General features: G+C 42.2%; 2 protein-coding genes across 8 annotated transcripts in view; one reads left to right on the forward strand and one right to left on the reverse strand.

Annotated features, from left to right (window-relative positions):
- Nucleotides 1-25,750, reverse strand: part of LOC110975439 (phosphatidylinositol-glycan-specific phospholipase D-like) — a 49,516-nt gene that overhangs the window by 1,209 nt on the left and 22,557 nt on the right. The window contains exons 26-27 of one of the 6 annotated variants that reach the window (XR_002597698.2): nt 5,152-5,262; nt 4,473-4,605 (exon numbers count right to left, since the gene is read on the reverse strand). The exons of 1 other annotated variant lie outside the window; for it this stretch is intronic. The gene's annotated coding sequence lies outside the window, so the exon portion shown is untranslated. Of the gene's footprint in view, nt 1-4,472; nt 4,606-5,139; nt 5,263-13,189; nt 16,356-18,074; nt 20,537-23,560; nt 24,479-25,750 lie in introns of those variants that run through there. 4 more of the 6 variants (XR_015423458.1, XR_015423457.1, XM_087130415.1 and 1 more) reach the window with 4 other exon arrangements.
- On the forward strand, nt 4,506-24,047 carry LOC110975441 (melatonin receptor type 1A-like). Of its 2 annotated transcripts, none has more exons than XM_022227947.2 (5): nt 4,506-4,628; nt 14,690-15,033; nt 15,876-16,282; nt 20,320-20,555; nt 21,851-24,047. In XM_022227947.2, the coding sequence occupies exons 2-5, from the start codon at nt 14,724-14,726 to the stop codon at nt 22,014-22,016; spliced, it is 1,119 nt and encodes a 372-aa protein (XP_022083639.2). In that variant the 5' UTR covers nt 4,506-4,628; nt 14,690-14,723; the 3' UTR covers nt 22,017-24,047. The 2 variants fall into 2 exon arrangements, with proteins under 2 accessions (XP_022083639.2, XP_022083640.2); XM_022227948.2 differs by lacking the exon at nt 4,506-4,628 and adding an exon at nt 9,989-11,649.

Raw genomic sequence — 25,750 nt, forward strand, 5'->3', positions numbered from 1 at the left:
GCCTATAACTCCTTTCAATTGGATGCTGAATGCTGAATTATTGGGCCAATACCGGTGCTTTAACATGAATTGACGGTTTCAGCGGGGAGGCGAAGAACCCTTACTAAGCCCTCCCAGCGCCGTTGATCATCACAGTGTTGAAATTTATTTTTAATGATAACAGTGGCGTATCCACACGGGGGAGCGGGGCTGGGGGCACGTGCCCCCCCCCCCAAATTCCTGGCGCCCCCTCAGAGCCCTCCCCCTGCTGTGCCCCCTGGTAAAATCCTAGCTACACCACTGAATTATTATCATCGATAAATCATTTTACGGCAATCTATTTCAAATCAGTATTTCTTGTGTTTAATTTTAATTAAACACAATATATGCACAATATGCCGCGAAGTTACTTTTGGTAACGACTAAGTAAAAGCAAAATAGGCCTACTTTATCAGCTCCTTGTTCATGGAGCGGGCATCGTTTCCCATTTGCGTAAAATCAGCAGGATTCTGCCGGTTTCATAGACCTTTAACTAAAATATTCATAATTATGCACGCATGCGCACGCGCAGAAATGGCTGCCTTGGCGTTAAATCGTTTTTGCTATTAATCTAAGCGAAATTTTTAGTGCTCTCTGGAAAGATTTACAATCGTGATTTTTCCTGTGCACGTGAGATTGAGCAGGAAAAATCCCGCTTAGATTAGAAACTAAAAGACGATTTCATCATGGGATTTTATGAAGAAAAAAACTGCACAAAGCCAGAAAACTTGAGAGAAAAATGATAATCGCACCCCTGTACATTCGGAGCCCTTGCCACCAAGCCATTGTGTGCATGCGTGCGTGAATTTATCAGTGAAAAGGTCTTTTTCCCGATACCGGTCCTATAATACATGTAATACGTTCAGATGACGTCTGTTAGACTGGTTCCCGTCTCGAGCGTAATCTCCGGATGATGTGTTTCAGTCCACCAGCTATATGTACAATTAACAGCGCCACCAAGCGTTGGATACCCCGCCATCTTGATTTCTGATAAACGTCCCTTGTCATGTTATTCATTGTTACCAGCCCAATACAGATTTGGTCGGTCATGCGATATTGAAGTTGAAAAGCTACGTTAAATCTTGATTTGTAAAAGTTGAGAGTAGAAATGAAAGCAAGAACATGAAATATCAAATCTATAATAGTGCTTGTCTCATCTGGTTAATATTTACTACGTAGTTTAAGCCTGCGTGGTTTGGGATTATTGAAAGGGAAGCATGACACTATGAACTTTCAACACCGTGAAAATGCAGTTTTACTATTAAATCACCGTGAAATTTTTGTCAAGGCAATGTAAGCCCGTTTTCACGGTGGAAAGTTGATCAGCTTGGGAGCGGATTAGCTCACAGCAGTTTCACGGACTTTTCACGTCAACATCTTCGTAGCTTATGGTCCTATTGTTATTCATAACGGTACACCAGTCCAGCTTCCCACCGTGGAAGATGGGAAAACAGCGATTTAACTGTCAAAGCGTAATAAAAGATTAGTGTGATAGACAGCCAGGAATTAGTGTAGCAGTTACCAACAAAAGGAGCGATTGAATACCCCTGTTTAGGTCTGGGCCTCTGGGAACCAGCGGAAACCTTGCATGATGAAGCAATATTGCGTGCGTGTTTTCGAAACCGTGATTAGCGGAATGCGAAGGGAACTTGTGAAAAACCACAAAACTTTCTTTCCACATGTTGTGAATGTAAAGCAGGTGTTTTGTGAACACAGGATCCTGTCTTTCCTAGAAAAGACAGGATTGATTTTTCCTTTTTGAGCTGTGAGAAGAGATGGATACACGTACGATGACTCAAATTTGCCGGATGCAGCTGAACAGTCGATAAGCACATTTTGCTTATGTAGAACCATGGAGGAAGGACACAAGTTTTTTTCCCCGGCTCTAAACTGTGACACGATTCATAAAATTCCACGAAACTTGGTGTTAGATGTCACAACACCCCCCCCTTGACCACATACCAGAAGACATATGAATATTTCCAACTTTTGTGGGCAAAAGACACATTGAGTGGTGAAGTTGTGAAGTTACCACATCGAATTATGGAATTGCCAGAAGACTGTGAAACTGTATACAAAGTGGTGGAATAACAAGCAGCAGTGATGGCTTTTTACTAGTCTTTAAGCAGAATTTTCACTAGTCCACGTCTTCCCCCAAATTTCAACATTCTTTTTGGCACTAGTGTTTTCTGCTCCAACATCATGCATAACAGTGTGCACTCGGTGCTGACTTGTTTAATTGTCGATGAGTAATCATAAATGGCCATGGGAATTATGAATTTCCAGAATATTCATGAGTATAACTCTACTCAAGCAAATTAAATATAAATCACAGATATGCCACAAAATTGAAATAAATGTTTCTGTGAGGTGACATAATTTGTGGGGAGTCATTTTGCTGAAGTCCCTACAATGTTCTCATTCAGCTACAGGCCATGATGTAGTGTTTGAACAACCTAGCCGGGATTACATGTACATTGCAAGGATGCGAACATTGTGATTGGGGTGTTCAGTGTACATTTACACCTGTCACCACCACAGTAAGAAGACAGATAATGGTACTTTTTATGAGACAATGGAGTCCTTCAAGAATTTAAAGGATTAGCCCCACCGCAAAGTTAATGAGGAAGGCCCCCTAGATGGGCTCACTGCATTTTCATGGTGTTTTCACTTGACCTCAAGGTGTCGGCAAGGGGTCATATCCGGGATTATTTTCACGATGTTTTCACCACGTGAACTGCCATGAAGTTGCAGTGAAAAAACAATTTCACAGTGAAACTGCAAATTAACTGCAAATTCATGGTGCTGAAATTCATAGTGTGAAGCGCACGCCAATCGTATAATAGTCTGGTGTCATATCCTAATCAACAGTTCACAATTAAACAAACAGATTCAGTGAATAATTATAAGAAACGACTTCCACCTGAATGAGATCACTGGCACACGTAGTCTTCCACGCCAATACGGTTTTCTTCAGATCACAATCAACCCTATTTGCAAAATACATAACTGTCAAGAAAGAAATACTTCGTACACAAAGTACGACATACTAGTCACACAGTAGTTACGTTATTGCATAATTATTGCTCATGTGAGATCAATGATCGGACTAAACACGCAATCGAGTTACAATATTTGCACTATAATGATAAACCAACTCAGGATGGAGTGGTACAGTGATCGAGGTCTGCAGTCAGGCTTGCAGGCGTTGGCCTACTAGACAAGCCCCCTTCAGCTATTGCTCTCGAGCTGGGCGTCGCTCCGTTCACAGCGGCCATAGAGACCGCACGTACTCTAGAAAGTTTGAGAACACTCAACGCTCATAGGCGCAGACCATGATATTGCTCCGCCGTTCATAAAAACGCACAATGTAATTACCCTCAACCGTTGCACTCACTGGAATCAACATTGATTATAAACAAAACAGTGTTTACAAATTAGTACTTGAGGATTAATTAAGGGACATAACCTAGTTAAAGTAGACATGATGAACTGTGAACTCAAAGGGACTATATTTTTATTGCTGTGGATGCATGCTGAGGCCCTGTCTCACGGACGTGACTTGCAACGGACTTGCAACGCATTTGTATGCAATAGAAGCCAACCAGCGGCCATTTTACCGAGCCAAAGTTTGCGAAACATACGCATAACTGAGATGTCATTACTCATCACGAAGATTTTGGTTCAAACCACACTCTCCCCCCAGCTGGGTTAACCTATTCTCCACTAGGCAAGCGCAATAATGCACGTAAAGACACACATGATACAGGTAAATCTGTAAGTTCCAATTCAATCTAACAAAAATGTTTCATGGTCATTTCAGTTTGCGACACATGTCGGCCCACGTGCATGCAGGTCAGTGGAAAAGATGACATTCTTGGGGGACTGACTCGCGTCACGTCCGGGGGGGGCACGAATGTTGGAAGGGTGGCCGGTCTTGATGATAGTTCGAAAGATGGCAATCCTACTTTTGAAAGGTGGGGTCATTTCTTAAAAAAATAATTTTATTGTAACTGCCCTCATTACTTTCTGTCGAGTTGTTGATTAGCTGGTGTCAGACTGTTTGCCCGTCGCGCTCAATTACCCACCAAAACCGACGGCGCAATTATCTTTCCACAAGCTGAGCCCCGCGCGCCTCTCCGATCCCCAACGCGCTGACCTCTGCACATCATGCAGCTCGTATTTCCGACAGTCGGGGACTCATTAGCGCGGCCTACTGTCAACAGGGACGTACGCCCGGACACCATCAGTGCCGACTGCAACTTCGCTCAATCAGTATCCATGGAAACTTGGATTCGGCTTTAGATTCTGGGCAAGGAAGGTCGCGTAAACCTTACCACTAGCCAATCTTCCTCGCACAGGTGATATCGAACAATGAGAGACTTCAAAAAAAATCAACAGTTCTTAATGTTGGGGACAGATATCTTGATTAGGTGGTTTTGGAGATAGGCTCACCTATATTTGAAGGACAGAACAGTGACGGTGTAGTAAGGAGCACTCCGATGAGGCATTTATACGCACCCGAATCACACATGGAAAGCCATATAGGCTGATGACTTCATGAAAGTCTAACCGACGACGTGCTTTCTGCCAGTGCGACACATTGGAAGGTAAGACAATGTTGCATTAGACAGCAAAAGAGTTTCAATACTGTCCCTGCTGATATAATACATTGCAAAATCAGGTTTCGGGTTGGCAGTCAGTATTTGAATCGCGACTGACCTATTAAGGTTTTCCCAGCCAATTCTGGGAAAATGTGTGTATGGATTAGTAATGGCAGCTTTCGTTTTCGAGCAAAATGGAACGAACATTCAAATCCCCGTTTCTATTTGACAAATACAAATTCTATTTCAACGAGGGTGCATTCAGTCGTAAAAAGTCAGCGCTCAATTTCCTGATATTGCACTGGTTTAGTGTATTGACATTCATTTTTGCGCGAAATCGAATGCACCTCTGCAATCCTATATTCTCATTGAACTCAATCTAAAATGCGCAGGCAATTTCGCGCGAAGTGTTATTTAAGGTATATGCCTGGTCAAGAATGTGAATTTGTTTGTACGCTAACAGAAGTTGTATTCTTGTTTGAATATTCATGACTGAAATAGACCATTCATGTTGTCTTTAAAAACATACCAACTATTGTAGGAATCCTATACAAACACCGACGCTGAAGTAACCTTTCCTTCTCGTGCTATGTTTTTACCACAACCACATAAAAGTTCACGCATGGTCCTCTTGCAATGGCTGAATGGGAAGATACAGAAAAATCATAGACTTGAATTGGTATACAGTTTGATAACAATTAACACCATAATTCTTTATGAGTAACATTACATGCATTATCAAAGTAGTGTCATGATATCTGTAACCCTGTATATTTCGAATCAAATTGAACGCAAATTTTGTAAATTTTAATAACAGTAAATGAAAATGAATACTCAATACCGATCACGGTTTAATTATGAAAGACAGATTTGGGGTGAATAAGATTGCATATTGGTTACAATTGGCAACGAACACGTCAAATAGAAATCCTAATCATTTGGTACCCTCTTATGAAATGAAACGTAATGCAGATTCATTCATTGGAAGGATGCACAACGAAGTCGAATGCTCGTATTGCAAAAATGAAACCAGGTTTTTAAGTCATTTTCATAATTCACACCAATTAATGTAATTTTTTTCTATTTTACAAACAGCGTGATTTCCGAAAATTGCTGGGAAAACTTGAGAGAGTTTACTGCCGTTCAGTGTCTACATTTCAGGAAAGACTAGGCTGATCGTTAACACACAGTGTGATTTAGGCAACATAACTTTCGACAGATCTTAATTTCCGTAAGCCTGTTGATTTATGCGATACCTAGAACGCATAAAAATACCAACGATCTGGGATTTATGTCTCGATCACTAAAAAAAGGTTTGAACTGGGCAGTATTTATCAACCGTGCGTTCTTTTCGAGAATACCAACTCGATACCTTGGTCACGAAGCTTCGAAAGAAGCAAGCTTGTAGGAAAGAGATTCAACGATTTCTAGTTTTAGATCCCAGCTGAAGGGGGCACAGAGTTGGAAATCATTAAATCTTCCATAGTTACCGTCACGCGATTAACAGTCGATCGCCTCAACAGAAAATGACTCCTTAGCTTAGTGATAATCTTCATTCTACTTAAGTACATATTCCAGACGTATCTGACGCTGGCCGCTAGGTTTACATTTGGGCCAGGGCAGTTCTGGCTCGTTGAAATATCACGATCCATTTGTTTTTGACCCCTGATTATTTATGTGGTGTCAGGCTAGGCATAATTTTGTAATGATTGCCTTGCCAGACAACAAGCCTTTTTGTGTGAAACACGATATTCCCTGAAAAAGCATTAAATTAATAGGCTGGGGGAGCAAGCGTGACGATATTCTCAGCGAATATATAATAAAATATCACCAGTTCTATTTCTGTTTTAAGTGTGTTCATGAGTTCAAAGGAAACGCAGAATCCCACTTGTCCATTATAGCGTGCGGTAGATGGTATTCACCAACCACGTCCATTGTGCCTCTTCAAGTACTGTCTGTCTACAATAGTGATTTTAATTCCCCAAAGGCATCAATCAGCGTGCGCTCAGTTTCGTATACTTATACACGACTTCGTCGTATGATTTATAAAACATGGAAAGAGGAGTATTTTTACCAGCGAAATGAGTTGGCATTTCCATCTCGTACGTAATTTCGGATTGTGTTTATAATGTGAATCGCCATCATATAAAATTATCAGTGATGAATGAAAGAATTTACAGCATCGCTTCTGAAACATAACCCCCCCCTCTCACGGCTTATTAACCAACATGAATCTGGGGTTTTGTTTTCATGCTTCAAGACTTTTCAAAATTGGATACAAAGCATAATTACTTAACCTGCGCGCCTAACATGAATTTTCATGCATTGATTAGACGTGCATAAGCCAAACTGCTAATTCAGAGGCCGTCGTGAAGATCACACATAAAATGTAGAAACAGATGGATATGGATTCATTTCGTAAAAGAAAGCAATTAAGAACAAAATGAATGGACGTATGTAAAGGACGTTTGCCACTAGATAAAAAGCCAAATATACACAAGTAAAATAAAAAGCCAATATGCAAACACAGTGACAAAACAGGATTTGACAAACTCAGAAATAAAGTGCACTAGAAGAGATTTGTAACGACGCGGTTATTACGGAGAGACGTATTCCATCTTTGTCCAAACCGCCACCGAACATAACTTGGGGTACCGATATTAATCAGAATTTCGGCGCCAAGCTGATGGAGCAAAGTAGACTAATTCTGTGGCAACACAGATATTTCCTACATTCAGGTCCGTTTGCTTTTTGTCACACAGGAGTTCCGTGAGTGGCCAAGTTCCATGGCAAGGTACGGACCTTTTAAATTGGACCAAGACACTCGGTCTAATCCAAACAACCTCGGTTATGCACAGCCGTATTGCGTGGTACGACCCCGTTGGCGTACGCGCGCGCGCTTTAGCGCCAGCGTATTCGGCAGCAAGTTTCAGAAGCGATCCGGAGTGCCATGATATCCGATTCCTGTTTTGGGGCCGTGGACTCTAACCCCACATGCGCATTAGTTGTTTTGATTTTGTACACTACATCATGCGCATTAGGCTAAGTCCTTTTTGTAGTCCAAATTCCACACGATCGACAGACTCAGGCTGTATTTGCTTCGACGGTAAACCTAGTCCTCTATATGTCGCAAGACCGGATGGGAAACCTGGAAATTGGCACTGAGAAAATTCAGCTAATTGTAAGCATTAGAAATATTAAAGAGTACCTCTAAGGAAAACATATTTTCTCTGATTTTATCTGTTCAAATAAACATGGAAGCATCCAAATCGAACGCAATGTCGTTTGTCTTCAGAGAAGAGTACGCTTGGATTCCACAGAATGAACTTTAAGGCCACAGAACTTTGGTAATTACTTATTGATTTGCTTGAGAAAGAAAGAGCAAGTTGAGTTCTTTCTTTTGATGTACCACCAATTTCAGCGTCCTGATGACAACTGGCAACATATGAGTCCCAAAAGAACAATGTTGAAATTTCCCATTAATTTACAAGCCCCCGCTCGATTCTCTTAATTAAACGGTTCTGAAAGGTCTTCTCAGTCAGAAAAGTTGCTCCAGCGACGTGTGACACATTTCTCAGATTGGGTCACAAATCTTTGTCACAGTGGCTCATCGGCGCTATGGGCCGGAAGCCGAATCCATTAGACCGCAGTTTTATTGATGACTTTCGAGGGACGCACGCTGGGTATTCTATCTGAAAGTACGTACGGCTTATCCATTCATTTATTCATTTCGGTTTTATTATTAAAAAGAAGATGGTGACCAAAGAAAAAGTCCAAGGACTAAGAACATTTGGTTTACAGAGATAATTAATATTTACAATGATTGCCAGACATTGCATACAGACATTGCAAAAAAACCCCAACCAAACAAACAAAACAAAACCAGTGACCTACGATAAAGATAAAATTCGGGTAATTAAAATGGAAATAAGACAAGAGGAAGAACATATGAACACCTAAAAACCACAACTACTGAGAATAAAGTAATCTGATCATAGAGGAGACAAGAGTTTGTTTATATCTTTAAGTAAATATTCGGGGTATAGAAAGGTCATTGGAGTTCCTGAGATTTCGTTTAGTGAGAGAGAGTCTTGGGTTGGGAAACATGTGACGATATTTTCAGAGAGGTCAACACGTCTCTCTGAAGGCAATTGGATGCTCAAGAGATCGAGAGCATCGTTATATGGCAAGATCTTTGGGTAAAGGATTATGTGAAGTGCACTCTTCTGATTTCTTTCAATAGTTTAATCTTGGTTTAAAGTGAGACCCGAAGACCACACCAACGCACCATGTTCAAGTGTAGGGCGAATGTAACTGTTGTAGATTAAGATGAGGTCGTCAATATTAACACCACTTTTCTTAAGTTTTCTTAAGTTTCCTAAGAATGTAAAGTAAACCTGTCCGTTACAAGTCTCTGCTTAGCCTATGCTGCGAGACTAAATCTGATGGGACACAGATGGGTTGCTTCCTGCGATAACTCTGCCTTGTTTATTCCCTGACTGCGACACATCGATCATGTTTGTCTTCCAAAATACAGTTCTGAGATGAAATATTCTGCATAAGGACAAAGGCGCAAACAAGCTATGAATTCATCGGTGCGTTCGAGTGAGCTACTCGCGTTAACACAAGTATACTCCTGAGCGCTCGAAGTGTAATGCGCGCGCATCCTATCTGGTGTTAACAGGAGTGCCGGCGCGAACCCACCCAAAAAGTCGTGGTCAGGTTCAGGCATGGAGCCAGTTTCCATTAGGGCAGAGCTCCGTAGAAGAAGTAGCACCAACTTCAAACTTTGGAACCAACATGGCTGCTTATTATGTGTCTTCAAAATGAACTCTTCAGATATTCTTCCGGTATCTATGATTCCAGCGTGATTCGTTGCGCCTACTCGTACTCAGCCTGCTCCGCGTCAAACGCGCATAAACGTGCGTGCCTATGCAGTGAGTTAGTGCCAAAGGACTATCAGTTTCATTTAAAAACACGCCCTCTTCTGTTGCCGCTCGGAGCGGACAATCGGATTTGACTGCACTGCGCGCGAAATGGAACGTGGCGTGCCCAGTAATGAACCGACTTTTGAATGCATTGCCTGAGTCTCAGTTCTCTCGCATGTTGGGGTTATCGTGAAAAGAAGAATGTTTACTCGGGGAGAGACTACTAGATCTTCAATCAGTTTTGCCCTTCGGGACGTATAATTGATTGGCCCGAGTAAAGGCATGTAAATAACTTCGCTCATGAATACAGGAATTATTAACTACATCATTTTCCAGTATTGAGCACCGGATAATAGACGCACGTTGTCCCTGTTTGGAAATAAGAATGCTGATTACACTTTTTAAAAATGGAAATAGGAATTCCAATTACACGTGCTTTTTAAAATCTGATTTCATGGGCGCAAGTCAGACATACTTGCATATTTTCGACCTTGTGGCATACTAGTATTTGAATATTATGTAGACATAGAGGATAGATCGCGATCTTCCTTCCGTCTCGTCCTTGCTGAACCGATATTATTTACAGCTTCACTGGAAAGACGACGGCTGCTCCTGAACCGATGACAAATATGCTGACAAATATGCTAATTACCATTCTTCCGTGGTAAAACCAAAGCCAGACGAATACATGAGAAAAGTAATTCTGTACGGGTCCAAACTGGGAAATGTAGGCCCCTATTGACAATAGGCCAGCTGAATGAACCAAACAATAAATATATAAGAAACACCAAAAGAAAATCAAACGAAGAACAAAATTGTCAGTGTTCGCGTATAAAAACACCTTCTATTCGTTTTCAATTTCTGAAACTATTTGACATTCATTTTTGGATTTGTATGGAGAAGTGCACCTCTTTTATTTTGTACGATTTTTATGCTTCCGTTTTGAGGGATTTTATTTACAAAATTCTGTGAACCCAAAGTCTGCTGTTTTTGTGAATGTGGTTTGCCCAGTGATCGATTACTGTCACTATTTACACAGCTGGGAATAATTTTAACGAACGAAAATGAACGAGGGTATCTTAGGCTCTAGCCAAAGACCCTTTGCGACTGCTGCTCTTCATAGTTTCTTTAATATGGCAAAGAACCGTTGAAAAGGCATGATGGGCGATCACTCTTTTCTACGGCGGTGAAAGTTGTCGTTTGTGAAGGAAGAAGTTCACCCCTCAACATTCTCAATAGAAACGAGAATCAAAACAACAGTCCTCGGAAAGGGAAATAAAAAAAATCGAAATTAGGTTAAATGCGACAAAAAGATGCATTTTCGGGATGAAGCTGCTATTTGAAAATTCCATATGCCTTATTCAATTTGTTTCGTGCACGCCTTGTCTAAAATGTAGCGTTCAGGCCAAATGGCATCTTTCAGTGAAAATTGATGCAGGAAAATTGAATTGAAGCGTTCAGTTGAAGCGAGATTTCATTCCCGTTGTGAAGTCGACAGTATAGAGCCAAGAGAGATCCACTTTTTAAAATTCAATCTATTGGTTTTTTTTACACGCCCATGCTGCTTTATTAACATCCGAAATTAATTTACTTACCCCATCCCCCTCTTCGGTAAATTAAACCATCCATTAACCAATCAACACCGCGTGAAGTTCACACTGGACGCGGGTTAGAACCAATGACATTGTTTCAAAACAATGCAACGTCCTGAAATGTCATGACAACGGTGTTACGTCATCAGGTGTTCTAGTGTAAGCCAGCGGTTTCTCCCAAGATATTCTCCCGGAACGTAAAAGACAAAGGGGAGGGTGTTTCAAAACGAAAACGGCGCAGAAGCTATATATAAAGGCAAGTTTGGTATGCGAGCAAGAGAGAACAGAATCTAATCGCCTGTGATGGGGACGTGGTTTTGATGGCGGCTTGAGAGTACGCTCGATAACTATCTAGTTCGGTAGCCTATCATCGCATTGACCCTCTGGTACCGACAATTTGGGCTCGTTTGGCCAATTGAGGGCTGTTTCTTTGCCGGCGACACGACATTTATCTGTCCCGATCGCCAAAATCCTGGACCCATCAAGCTAACCTGCAAAGCGAATTAAGTAAGTGCTTCCTTAATTGTTCTTTTCATTATATGATTACATTTGTTGTGAAGTAAAAAGTACTCTGCAAGACAGAGAAATTTCTGAATACAGCATTCTCAGTTGTGTTGTAATACTGAGGGACATTACCCAGTTCTGCACAGTTTTGTCAAAGCAAAGTTTGCTTTTGTCAGTCTCACCGGGAACCTACCCGGCTCATGAATTATGAGTTTTGATATTTTGAATTGCCCCAAACGTCTTTATGTTCATTAGAGTTCAGCCACAAACTTGGAAGGTGTTTTGGAGAGTGTTGAGATGGCCACTTGTTTTGGTTTACAATGAGGCGATTCGGCTGTAAGGGTGATTTGGTACCTATAGGTACCTATTGGACCAAAAAGCGCGATACCAACGGTCTGAACCTACCCGAAGCGGTATGCGCTGCATATTAACGAAGAAGCAGGTTTGCTTGTCCAAACGAACCTTTCGTTCAAGAAAACTGAAGTGATTTGCTGTGGTTATCCACTCCAAGCTAAACAAAATAGGGCGTGCTTTTTGGGGTAGTCACCGCATAGACGCGCCATGAGGCGCGCAAGTATATGTGCGTTTGACGCGGAGCACGCCGAGTACGCGTAACTAATTTACACCGGCATGTACGGTCTTTGCGTAGACGCAGAACGCGTGCAAGAACCCGCTTGTGACCACCTGTCTTTCTTTCGCTAATTGGGGGTGCACTTCAGCTCGGGGTGGATTAAATTACCTGGACGAAACTTCGTAATACCGTAAGGTCGTCTAAGAGCACTATCGTGTTAGGACGTTCATACGACCTGTAAGGGGCGAAGTTTAAGGCTTACCCTGCAACAGAAGGAGTCAATAAACGGACGGTTTGAGTGGGTTGAGAGAGGTGTTGGACGGTTGTTTCAAGACTGTTGCCATTGCAACTTGAAAGAAGAGACATGATTGAAACATATGTACATCGCAAGACAGCAAGATTCGCCCGTAAAGTAGCTAAAGTACGCATTGCTACAAATATGTTTTTCATTCGGCTATATAATTCATTCTTAACTGAAGATCTGTGATCACATCTGCTAACGCAGGGTGGGATGGTTTTAGTGCAGTTGGAGCGGGCTTTGTCCTGCAAAGGTTGCGAGTTGAATTCTGTTTATAAAAATGCAGTTTTGGAGTTTGTCTGAACGGACCCCTTGCAGTTGGTACTCGAGAAGTATCCGCCCCGAGTTGAAGTGCACCCCAAGCGGCCAAACAAAAGATGGTAGTAAGTTTTCCAAGCGGGTTCTTGCACGCATTTGTCGTGTACGCAAGGACCTTACATTAAGGAATAAAATTCGTTACGCGTACTCAGCCTGCTCCGGGTCAAATGCGCCATTACCAACGCGCGCCTTTGCGGTGAGTACCCCCCAAAAAACCACGCCCTCTGTTGTTCCGCTCGGAGCGAAGGGTCCTTTATTGGAAAAGTAAGCTGTAATCCCTCAGATACGATTGTCACAGAAGGCAGAAAGTCCTTTATTTGCAAGGGGAAGAATAACACCTTTCTAGATGCCGAGGATTGGTCAAGTGTATACTTTAATTGGACATCGGTATCTCAACTGGACATCGGTATCTGAAGTGGACATTGGTATCTCAAGTGGACATCGGTACCGATGCCATAGAGTTCTACGTACGTGACTAAAAGAGTAGATTTCGTTCAGGCAATGTTTGTTTATCTCGTATCTCAACAAAAAATCCTTTTAGTTGCACGAGGAAAAACATGCCCTTGGGCTGCTAAGACTCTTCGTTAATTTAAAGGTTTAGTTTATAATATCGATCGACTCGGGAGCAAATTCAGACACATTCACACGTAGGTAGGCCTAATATAGGTTTTCCCGGCCAATTTCGGGAAATGCGTAAATTAATTTGTAAAATAAAACTTCAATTGGCATAGACTTTGAACACGACTTAAAACCTGGTTTCACTTTTACAAAACAAGCATTCAACTTCATTTTCATCCTTAAAATAAATGAATGTGCATTACGTTTCATTAAAGAGGCTACAAATACATGACTGGGATTTCGGTTTGACGTATTCTTCGTCAATTACAACAAATGTGCATTCTTATTCGCCAAAATATGTCTTTTACTGTGACTACGCGGAATTGAGTATTCATTTTCATTTGCTTTAATTCAAATTCGCAAAAATATAGGCCAACGTTCAATTTGATTAGAAGATACAAGGTTGATTATGGTAAAAACGTAGCTCAAGAGAGAAGGTTCCCTCAGCCTCGGTGTTTACTAGAATTAGGATAAGTAAAATAGTGGGTATATTTCCAAAGACAACATGTTTGGTTTACGAGTATTCAAACATTAACCAATCAATTATAAACACTTCTACGAATGTAACTGGAAAAGTCCACATACACTGCAAAACTGAGGTGTTAAATTTAACATCCCTGGTGTTATCAAAGGACTACACCAACACTTTTCACTGGTGTTAAGACGTTTGATGTTATTTGGTGTTACTTCTAACAACCCTCCAGTGCCTTGTAACACTTGTAGGTGTGCAAAGTAACACCTGGCGGTGTTCAAGTAACACCCTATGGTGTGGTCACCTGATGACACCAAGTAATTTTCCCTACAGTGACCTATTAGCCGGCAAAAAGCAAAACCATGTCCAGAAAAGTTCAATTTAGAAAGAAAAAAATCAAGTCGTTTACTCTAAACACGCTTAGAATTTTTTAGACCATAGGGTTTGTGCACAGGGTATCAAGTGGCGTCCATATATGGAACTCTTTCCACTGTAACTTCTGTTAGCACACAAACGAATTCCTATTCTTGACCATACCTCAAGCAACACACAGGCGAAATTGCATTTATATTTTGCGAAACAGGTCGAGTTAAAATTAGGAAGAATGCAGGAATGTAGAGGTACATTCGATTTCGTGTTACAGAAAGCGCAAAAACAAAGATGTTCAGTTTTGTACATGTATAAGAACCAAAAAAAAAGACTAAAGAGGGTTAGGCCTCAAAACCCGGTTTGACACTTTTAACTCTTCGTTTCAATGGACGGACAGGTTGGTCAACAACGTTTCGTAGACAGACGCCGGCATGGAGGCAGTAACTAGTCAACCCACCGTATCCGATGACTTTACCACCCCGAGCAGCGCTCCGTTCACCGGGCTGGATGAGCAGGTGACGCCCGGTGAGCACCTGCCTGAACAGCGTGCCGCTTTCCGGGCCGTGCTGGTGGCATTCTTCGTGGTCTCCATGGCCTGGGGTAACATCGGAAACCCACTGGTCATGGCAACTATACTCACGCAGCGGAAGCTGCGTCAAAATGTGGCCAATGTGTTCATTTTCAACCTCGCTATAGCCGACTTCTGCGTGACGTCGTTTGTAGACTTGTCCTATGTACTTGGTAAATTTTTAGGCCAAATTTGTTTGGTCGTTTGATTTTCGATACATGTTCCACTTACAAAAACCCATCAACTTAGATGACATTGATAAGTATCTCAGTGCACACATTCTGATATGTTGAACAATCTCATTAAAAAATGATTATTGTCTCTACGATTTGTTCATCGGCTGAGCACATTATGACTAGAATGTTTCTAAAAGAAAACGTTGATATTCTCAATTTGTTATGTGCGATAAAATCAACGTATAGTTGTGCAAAGTTTCTTATGCACTGGAATTATGCAGGTGTTTTATTCAAACGAATCCTTAAATTTAAAGTGTTTCCTTCAACTATGGAATAAATATGAACGTTTATGTGCGAAAATGGAATTCCCCGAGGTAAGTCAGTTATTGCGATTTTGCTCAGGACAGAGTAGTTTGGTTAAAATGTAATGTAGTTCCTCTCGTGTGCCTGTGCACAGTGAATAGCCATTTGCCAGTTATGTGAATTCCCAAGACTAAAGACACTGTTGCTATACCTCGAGATTCCCGGAAAGTTTTCGCACAGCGACCACCATCTCTGGAATGGACTGGTTCCTTTCTGCCCTTCTTATCTATTGAGAACAGTGTATTGTCGCAAGGCGTCTCTTATGTAACTAAGCAAAAGCTTGCCCAGAATAACTAAATCTACCGACAGTGTTTTAATGTGGAAAATTTAAATTATGTTCATGTGAATTTAAAGAACTCAGTGCACTAGATTTGATTCAAATTTAACTCGCAAACGGCCAATTCTTTGGGAGCGTAGAATGCAAAGGATAAAACACAGATAAAATCTAACGCCAGTTCTTTACGTCGATGTTCCAGGTAACGTGATCCCTGACTTGCTCATCAAAAACCGCGTCTTCTGTGGCTTCGCTGCCGCTGTCTGTATCATCAGCTGCACTTGCTCCCTCTGGAGCATCACCGCCATCAGCATCAACCGCTACGTCTGCGTGGCCAAGAGTGCGCTTTACCCGCGGGTATACACCCGGCGGAACACCCTGCTCATGGCAGCAGCGGTCTGGCTGATCTGTTTTCTGATCGATCTCCCAAACCTCGTCGGCCTCGGAGCGCACGTCTTCGATGCCAAGAAGCGAGGCTGCTCCTTCGACCGCCTGGACCACTACGGGTACACTCTCTATTTCATCGGGATGGGCGTGGTCACGCCCATGACCATCGTCATCATCTGTTACATCAAGACATTTCTGTTCGTCCGGGAGCACAACATGAAGGTCAGCAAGGAGGAACTTCTTTTGAACAACCTCAACAAACAATATATCGCATGCTCGTTCTTGCTCGCTGTGCCTGCCACGGACAACACACAAATACTCTTGTAAAAAAAAACTGTAGCGTGCTCGTTAAGGAGCCTAGCAGTGCGGCGCCAATGGCGTTCGACTGTTTCCCCAGCTGCAATAAAGAAATAAGCGTTGAATTATGGGCCAAAGCAGCGGTTGTGGCTGAAATTGTTCAAGCCGTCAGCGTTCAATTTACACATGTGCGCGCCTTCGAAGTCTCTCACCATTCTGGCATGCATGAAACTGCCAATAGAAATACCAACATTCAAAAATGCACGCGCCTCCACGGACATGGAACACTTCCTGAAATACCTTTGCCCGTCACACGTCACGTGAAAAATCTCTACAGACCATTCTCATTTTGTTGTACGCGCGTATTACATACCTCTTCGACCAATAGGGTGTCGTGATTTGCCAAATGTACGCGCGCGTCAAGCTGAAGAATGTGCGTGTGATTGCAGTGCGTTTAATCGGATTAATCTTTACATAGACACCAATACAGCAATCACGTTCTACTTCGAACAATATGAAAATTAGTTTTTATAATAATGCCTTAAGAACTACATGAAACATCGGATAAGGTTTGAAGTTTTTCACGGTGAAGGTGACAAATGAAGTTTAGACGTTTACACTAGTAGTGGCCACCATGCAAGGATACCTCTTTCTGAGTATGTGTACGAACCGGAACTTATATAATATGATTTGATATATGATACGATATGATATGATTTGATCTGTGATATGATGAGATCTGATCTAATGTGATGTCATGTGATGTCATGTAACGTGATATTATGTCTCGTGACGTGACGTGATGTAATGTGATGTGATGTAATGTCATGCGGTGATCTGATGTATGTGATGTGATGTCATGTCATGCGATGTCATGTGATCTCATGTCAAGTCATAATAGCAACAGCTTTATATAGCGCTTTTAACTAACTGAACTCATGGAGCTATCAAACACAAGGAGTTAGAACGAAGTTCCCACGGACCGTAATCCGATTAACCGCTCTGGACAGCAAGAGATCCCCGCAGATGCACTCAATTCCGAATCGGCAATGGTTAGTTGGTAGAAGTCGGACGTTTTAAAGTCATTTATGACGTTTTGAAGAGAACTTGTACCCAAAATATGAACTGCGATATTTTTACCATAATTCATAATCCTAGTGGTTCCTACGGTGAAAAGAAGGTTAAGAATGCATCAGACAACGTGGCGATGTTTCATGCCGAGACGGCTGTGGACAATGACAGAAAGGGCAACGAATCTTCCCATGTTTTGTGTGTTTTTTCATTCTCCTCTGGACAAGCTACATTCTTTCAGGTTTCTTGTCGTGTATTGCTTGAGAATTGTGTTCATCAGTAATTCTATTTATTGTTGAAGAGATACTTTTGGGGGACGTAAAGATGTAACCATTATCACTTGAATATCAGAGCAATCGCTAAAATGATCGAAATTTAAGTATCCTATGACAGTGGTTTCTGTCACGATGGCAGCCATGTTGAACGTGCGGAAGTTTATGGACACGCATGCCCGGTACCCACAATCCTTTGCAAATGCAACTCCCGGCATTCCTTATTGCCCGCAAGCGGCGCGTAATTTGATTTGTCCTTGCAGCACGTGCAGTGCTGGCGGTGGCCATCGTTGACCCTTTTGATCTCTGTATGTGCTTACTCCTTGTGTTCAATAGCTCCATGTTTATAATCAAAGCGTTTCCATTATTATTACCTCTGCACATCGGGCCCATGAAACATTTCCTAGTACCAGCTCAGCTCCCGGGGAGTATACAGCTCGATGCAGCCATTTCGACGCAAAGCAGCTAATTCAAGCACAGTAACCATCTCTGCCCTCACAGGTATAAACGTGCCTTGCCCAAGGGCATATCCCGTGACCGCAAGCTGGATTCGATCATTGGGACATATTTTTTCCATTTAGCTTCCGATTGCTGACGCTGCAAAGAACCTTGGAATTCATCTGTGCCCAATTAAAGAACATAGACATACCAGGAATTTTTTTTTTTGGTAGTGGAGGAAAGCAAACATCATCTACTGAGCTCATTAGAGTTTCGCTGACGAACCTTAGGAAACCTCGTCTGGGAAGATAAAAGATTTTCAGCTGTCGATTTTTTTTTTCATAGTGAAAGGTCATAAATGACAAACAGCAACGAGGGCGCTAATGACAGGGAATTTTCGACCAGAGATTGATGGTCTCTTTCTCCAGAGCCAAGACGGCGTAAACTCCACATACTTTCTAATGGAATTGTCGAAAAGAGCACTTTTTTATCGTGATTGCAAATACAAAAATCATCAAACAAGTTATCAGGGCGATGGCAAACACTGAAAATCTGATTTTGAAAGTTGAACAGGTGAGATTTGAAACTGGGTAAAACGTGTTAAGACTAGTTTACAAATCTTCACCTCTCACAATAGACTTTTTTCCTGAGATGTCACGATCGTGCTGGATCTATGATGTGTTGTGATGGTAATGTGCATAGTGTTGTGATGGTAATCTACCTATTCAAAATAAACTAGTCAAGCATGCAGCGTTTACACGTGCGCTTGCTATGCAGTTCGCGCGCGGTGGTATTGTTTACATTAAGCGCAATCCAGTCACGTGGGTGAAAAAGGTCTATACGAGCAATTCATAATTGCCTTCAAGAGTTTGCAACGCTTTGGCCAATCACATAGCGCGAAATCTGTTGACCCTTTCCAAATGGCGTATTTTTTTTCCTAAGAGAATTAGGGGCAATTATCATTTATGGGCGTGGTTAACTGCAAGCTCGATCAATTTAGTTGATACCAAGGTCAATGTCAGGCTTTACTTTCCTATTAAAAAACATCCTCCAACCACTTCCCCACCAAGAAAAATATTACTACACGTAGGCCCAGACTCGAATCCCCGGCTAATTCGTTCTAAGTACAGTATAACGCTCTTCTAACAGAACTACTATGTGGATCGGCCAGAAAAGCATTTTTTTGCTGTGTCTTATACTTAAAAGTTTGTGTCCCCATTTATGATACTAGCCCCCAACCTTCCAACCAAAAACGCATGCGCAACGATTAAGATACGCCAATTTTATTATAATTGCCCCCAACCTGCCTACGAAAAAACTACGCCTCCAACGCGCACTGTGTCGACACATTTCGCGTATTGTGATTGGCCAGCATGTTGCAAACTCTTGGATTCAAAACGACCGTATTAAGTTCGGCGGAGCAAATATCACCACGGGCGATTACAAAAGTGCAAAGGATTTTGCCAACGAAAATGAAAACGGTGCCTCTCGCAATTTAATTAATTTGTCAATAATAAAGTGGATTATTGGATATAAAACGTTGATGCTTAGAGTCTGCGTGTACTTCCCACAACAACTTGAATTTACAGGGTTGAATAATACTGAAAGATGGGTAGAAGCCGGTTCATGCTTCACGCAAAAGCGAACACAAACGCGGATTCGTGGCCTCAGGTCAAAATATTCGCGCTGCAAATTAACACATATCAATTCGAGCGAAATTTCGCGGCATATCTTTCGCGACGTCAAAGTCGCTTCGCTTCCCTGTTTAACATAGCAGGGGTCAACTTTCAGCATTATGCGAATAAAAGTGCAGAAACTCTCCGTTTTATGGAGTTAAGAATACGATACTTAATCATAAGCTGCAACAAACAAGCACGATCTCTGTACAGTCATCTAAACTCCAAGAGAAAATGAAGAACATGCTCTTACGCTAATGAAAGTCAACATCACCAGGTCAAATATCGACAAAATAAAATTGACATAGTATTCACAGGAGAGTTTTATGCAGTACCGATGTACATTTCAAAGTTATTCTATTTTCGGGTCAGGCCGGAAAATGGTACTTTATTTCGCTTCTTACCTGGATAATTTATGCCCTTGCACGATTTGAAGATTATCATTTTTTTTATCAGCAAACCAGCCAGTAACCTGTGCTTTTGTTTTGGTTTTTACGAAGAGCAGATCCAAACATGGCAGACAGACGTAGGCTCTGGCGACGGCCCGGCCGTGGCGCCCGGCCCGGCCAAGAAGCCGATCGACACCCGCCTTCTCAAGACGGTGGTGGTCATCTTTTTGGTCTTCCTGGCTTGCTGGACTCCGTACACCATCATCGTCCTGTCAGACCTGCGCAACACCTACCCGGACGAGCTTTACGTGGCCGCCATTATTTTCGCCCACGCTAACTCCAGCATGAACAGGTAGGGAAAAAAGCGGGTGATGACCATTTGTTTTCAGTCGCTTGTCCATTGTCCCTGGCGGCCTGTACACAAAATGTACCCTGGGTGGATACCACGCCAAAATCGAGCAGTGCGTTGACAAAAATGTTCGAACGCTCAAACTAACAATCGGAGCCCATTCACAAAGACAGGAGGTAACAGAACTCTGCACGGTAAAATTATACAAGTGTAAACCATGGGTTTCCCTCAAGACTGTTTACCCTACAGACCTTTTTTCTGTGATGTTACAATTGTGCTGGATCGCGCTGTGTTGTCAGTAATCTTCCTATTCAAGATAAACTAATCAAGCATGCAGCGTTCGCACATGCACTTGCACGCGGTTGAAGCTACACGCAGGAATATATGCGATCACCGTGGCCACAGCGGTCCACATGTGGTGGTATTGTTTACATTTAGTCACGTGGGTGAAAAAAAACTATGCAATATGAGCCCCGGGCTGGACCAAGAGAGGGCGCAATTTTCCGAGCAACGGAGGCTCTTGGGGTGGGAACTACATTTCGTTGGTTCCCAAACAACTACGAAATACACACGTTGCTATGCTACCAACAAAATGAATTCTCCCCCCCAACATGGCCCTTTTCAACCGATGAGGGATCGCTTCTGCATGCTCCAGGCGGAGAGAGCGATAAACAACCGCATAAATGCTACCTAAAGACCAACCTTATTTTGTCTACAACTTGTACGGGCGGCAAAAATTTGTAGAAATATCACCTTCTGGTTGGTTTCCGATTTTACATCAAATTCGTTCAACTTCATAGTTTTAGCAGCCACGTGTAGCAAATACACGACTGGAACGCCAAAAGAGCAGACCCTATACATGGGAGCGCGTTCTAGCCAATCAGCGTTTTCATTAGGGATGACGTCATGTACTGTAACTCATCCGGTTTGTAAGTGACTTCGGCACATGGGCGGACGCGCCACGATTTGCAGGCTCCCATTGGACAATCGCTGAAGTTGCGTGTAAACTCCCGGTTCCATGGTTCCACGTAGACGGGCATCAATTCATGACACTCTATGTGCAGTTCATGTGCAGTGGGCGTGGTTTAAACTGAAGTGAAGTCACAAATGACTGTTCCGGGGATATTATCAGGCATTTTTGCTGTTCCTTGCTTATCACGCAGCACGCTCTCGGGGTATTTTGGCAGGGTTACCAGTACTTTGTCTTGCTTTAAATAACAGTTTCGATTGAATAAAAATAAATGATTTGCTAAGCCTTGCATGTTACTCGTTCGTTTCATTTTGTTTTGTTTTGGCAGCATTGTTTACGGTATCATGAACCGATCGTTCCGCCAGGGTTACAAAAACCTAATCCGAGTCTTGACACGAGGTTGCCTGTGCAACACGGAGCACCACGGATCGGGGACAGACAACCAGACATCCAACCACCGTGTCACGGCCGGCGCGCAGGGCAGCAGACGTTGACGTCACGTTCTGGGCCTTCTGTTCCACGTCTTGAACTGGTATAATTCAAACCGAACTTGGTAATTGACACATCAAGTGGTGTCATTCTTGAAGCCTGATACTTTAAATTCCCAAAAGATTGATTTGAGACCAGCACGCACTGTAATACAATGACTTTTTCTCGGACACAAATTTTATGAACCTTTTAACACTCTTCTTCCACGTGTGAAATTTAACTAGCTGACATCCCCGTTTGGTTAATTGAAGTGACGGTGAAAATTCTTTTGAACATTTCCAATTTATCCATGCTTTCCAAGATAACCGAGGGCGCTGTTGCTGTGATGTCATCCGCGGGGAAGACACAGCTCAGTGCATAGGTTAATCTGTTCAAATGGTGAACCCAGAATTGACTCACTGAAATTATTTGTGAGAAAGGGTCAGGTGCTTGCTTTTAGGCCTGCAAAATCTTTCAAGAAATGCAGGAGTTTTCTTTGCGCACAACCAACAATGAAGTTTGGTTCCTGGGATGACATATCATTTTTGCAAACTAGAGCCAGCAATACACCATGTACAACCTTTTAAATGGCGTAGCTGTTGCGTACTGACTGTACTGTGAAATTAAATTTTCCCTCCCCACCCAGAGCCCCGTGGGGGAAAAAAAGGTATATAATCCACGCACCGTATACTGTATAGGGGGCACTGCATGTAATGTTTGAAAGCACATTGTCGACACACGATGCACAGTTTAATCTGTATCAGATTTTGCGATTTCTGTTACACTGAAATACTTCCACAAAACAGTACATGCATAGCTCCTAAGAACACAAAACGTGTTCCCCGTGCACATTTCTGGAAAATAGTGGGGACTTGGTGTTGGTTATAAACGAGTGTTCAGAGGTACTAGGTATAAATAAGATGATAAACACGCATGCGTTGAAGCATAGGAGCTATATGGTCCACAATCGGATGAAGGTGAAGTGGGCGAACCTCGAAATGTGATTTTTTTCCCCACATCGTCAAGAAGAGCAAGGATCGCAAAGATCGGCATCCCCTTGGGTTTAACTTCGGCTTGGTGTTCCAGTAATTTCCTTGGGAGCATCCTGTGTGGGGAGTTCAACGCTCGCAAGCAAACATGACACTCGCAATATGGCGGGGTTAAGCGTACTTTGTGATGCGTTCTTGATGTCGAGCGCGGCAGCTGGCAAGGCATGACATAATCTGCCTAGACGCTGTCTTCTAATGAAAAAGCCCCCCCCCCGTGGACGCACCGTGCTCGTTACTGAAGATTTTTTTCCCTCTCGAGAGATATCGTATTGGTTCTTGGCCCTGGGCTCATTTTTAAAGCAGACTCACTGGATGGGCACGTAGGAAAAATCCCATCGGCTTGGTGAGTTTTTAACCGGCTGTCGGGAGGATACAATTTTTCGTTAGCGCCCCGAAAAGTCGACACATTCATGCACTTACTATGCAGTAGGACAATTTGCCTTCGACTTGCTGAACAAAACCAGCGAGGAGCTGGCTTGCTAAGAGCATGACTATTATATTGTGTGTTACAAAGGTACAGCTAGACTTTCCGACGGCCGAATTTTATTTTTCTTCAGAGGTACAAAGCTCAACAAAACTGCACCCGTTGCTGGTATGACAATTCTCTCCCTAAATTGCACTGTTACCGTTCAAGGGGATAACTGGCACAATTGTTTTTTTTTTAATTTATCATTTAGATGTAGTAGTCTATACCGTTAATCATTCTCCCTTTTAACACCCAAATATAATCTGACAACACACTTTGTAAAATTATAGTCTAAGAAAAAAGATTATAAACTATGGCAACCACTGATTGGGAAAAAACAACTATTGACTGTATGGTACGGCACAACATCAAAACAGGTTTATAGTTCAATTTGTACATTGGCTGGATGAATACTGAATTATAAGACGAAATTCAGCCCACCAAAATATGAAAAGTGGCACCGTTGAATGAGGTATTATACAATGTATTATACGAGTGTGTACCATATACCTTAAGTAAACTTCTTCAATTTGTTTCTCAAATGTCGTAAAATGTAGATTATTAATCTGAAGCCTTCCACACAGTGCACTGTGAACAGAAATTTTACAGTTGGTCTGAGACGGACACGAATATCTAATCAAATGTGATGTTAACAGTCAGTCCTCTGTGTTCTTATATTCAATGCACCTGTGTTCATTCTAGATGAAGGAAAATAACATGATTTATATACAGCCCGTGCGAAGCAGCAACGCCTGGGTAAAATTAACGGGAGCGACGGTGGACGCTACGCACTAGCGTAGACACCACCAGTCTTAGAGTCATTCGAACAAGCAGTGGAATATTAACCTTGCCTATAAGCACTGATCCTATTTATTTCCGGAATGACTTCGCGTCTCAACTTACTTCAAAGCGTTGCAGCTACTGCTTAATTAAGGTATCCTCTTGGAAGCTGACACGCTGGCCGCCATGGTAACTGTGAGAATCCCAACAGATTGAGGGTAATCTTTCCATTTTCGTGCTACCTCCTCTCTGCAGGATACTTGCGATTCTCAAAAAGAGAGTAACCAGTTATTTGAGATCAAGCTGATCTCAACAACGGAATAATCTTTGATATCTTAATTCATTTCCTCAGAAGACGAGAAGAAGACATGTGAAATGCGCGAGGCCACAGCAGTGTTTTTTTTTTCATACAGGGCAGGCCTAACTGGAAATGGGTTTTCAAATTCCAGTGTTCTTGAACCACAAAAATACGCGCAAAATGGTTTGAAATTCGTGTCGTTGCTATTTATGCGCATGCTCAAAGTACACCGGCTGGAGACACATGGGGCATGGGGCAAATGTCGGTTAATTGGCTGTACATGTATTATGAAGAAATTACACTGCTGGATTGGCCGACAGAGAAATAACGTCCACTGGTAATATCGGTACAGACTGCACCATCCTGAATTTGTAAAGAGGCCTACCAACGAACGAAACTTTAGTTATGATTATCTTCTAGGCCTAAAACCAAACTCACCCCATGAACAAACTGTGATTTTTGTTACTGTTTGCTGACATGAACAAGGCCCACGTGTAATTCACTGTCACACTCGGTAAACGGCCTGTTAGTCGGGCCGTCTGTTTGTCTGTAGGGATGTTGGGATGTCGGGTTTTCTGTTTGTCTGTGATGCAACTTTCATGGCTTTTTACAACTTATTTAGCCCATGAAAGTTTTACAACTTATTTCCAGTGGGGTCCCTATTATTGCACTAAAACAAATAAAAAACTTAAGGGGAAAAAAACAATCTAAACAAAAACGAACCAACGACAATATGACAATATGACAACAGAGACTGCGACAAAAAAATAGGTAATTACCTATTTTTGTGTATATTGTGCACTTCTTGTTCATAGTATTTTTGGGTTTTTTTCTTGTCACTGTATTTTGTTGTGAGGTAATACCAAACAAATCCAATACAATCCAAACAGAGAGATAAATTTATAAACAAACCCTCTCGTGGCAAAACAGCCGAAGCTGAGAATGGGCCATGTTGTAATACAACATTTACAGTGGAATATAGGCGGTTTACAACAGTGCGCCTCCAAGTGCTTGCAACGAGTTGGCCAATCACGACCGTCGCAAAATCTGTCGACCCACCCATTCGCAACTGGTGATTAATACGCAGCTCGGCCCCATATACAGGATTATTAATTATTAATTAATTATAGGTACCAACAGGTGGATAATGAAGATAGATTTATTGTG

This window comes from Acanthaster planci, linkage group LG20 (assembly GCF_054643075.1).
Source record: "Acanthaster planci isolate LZ-2023a linkage group LG20, COTS_SCS, whole genome shotgun sequence".
NCBI classification, from domain to species: domain Eukaryota; kingdom Metazoa; phylum Echinodermata; class Asteroidea; order Valvatida; family Acanthasteridae; genus Acanthaster; species Acanthaster planci.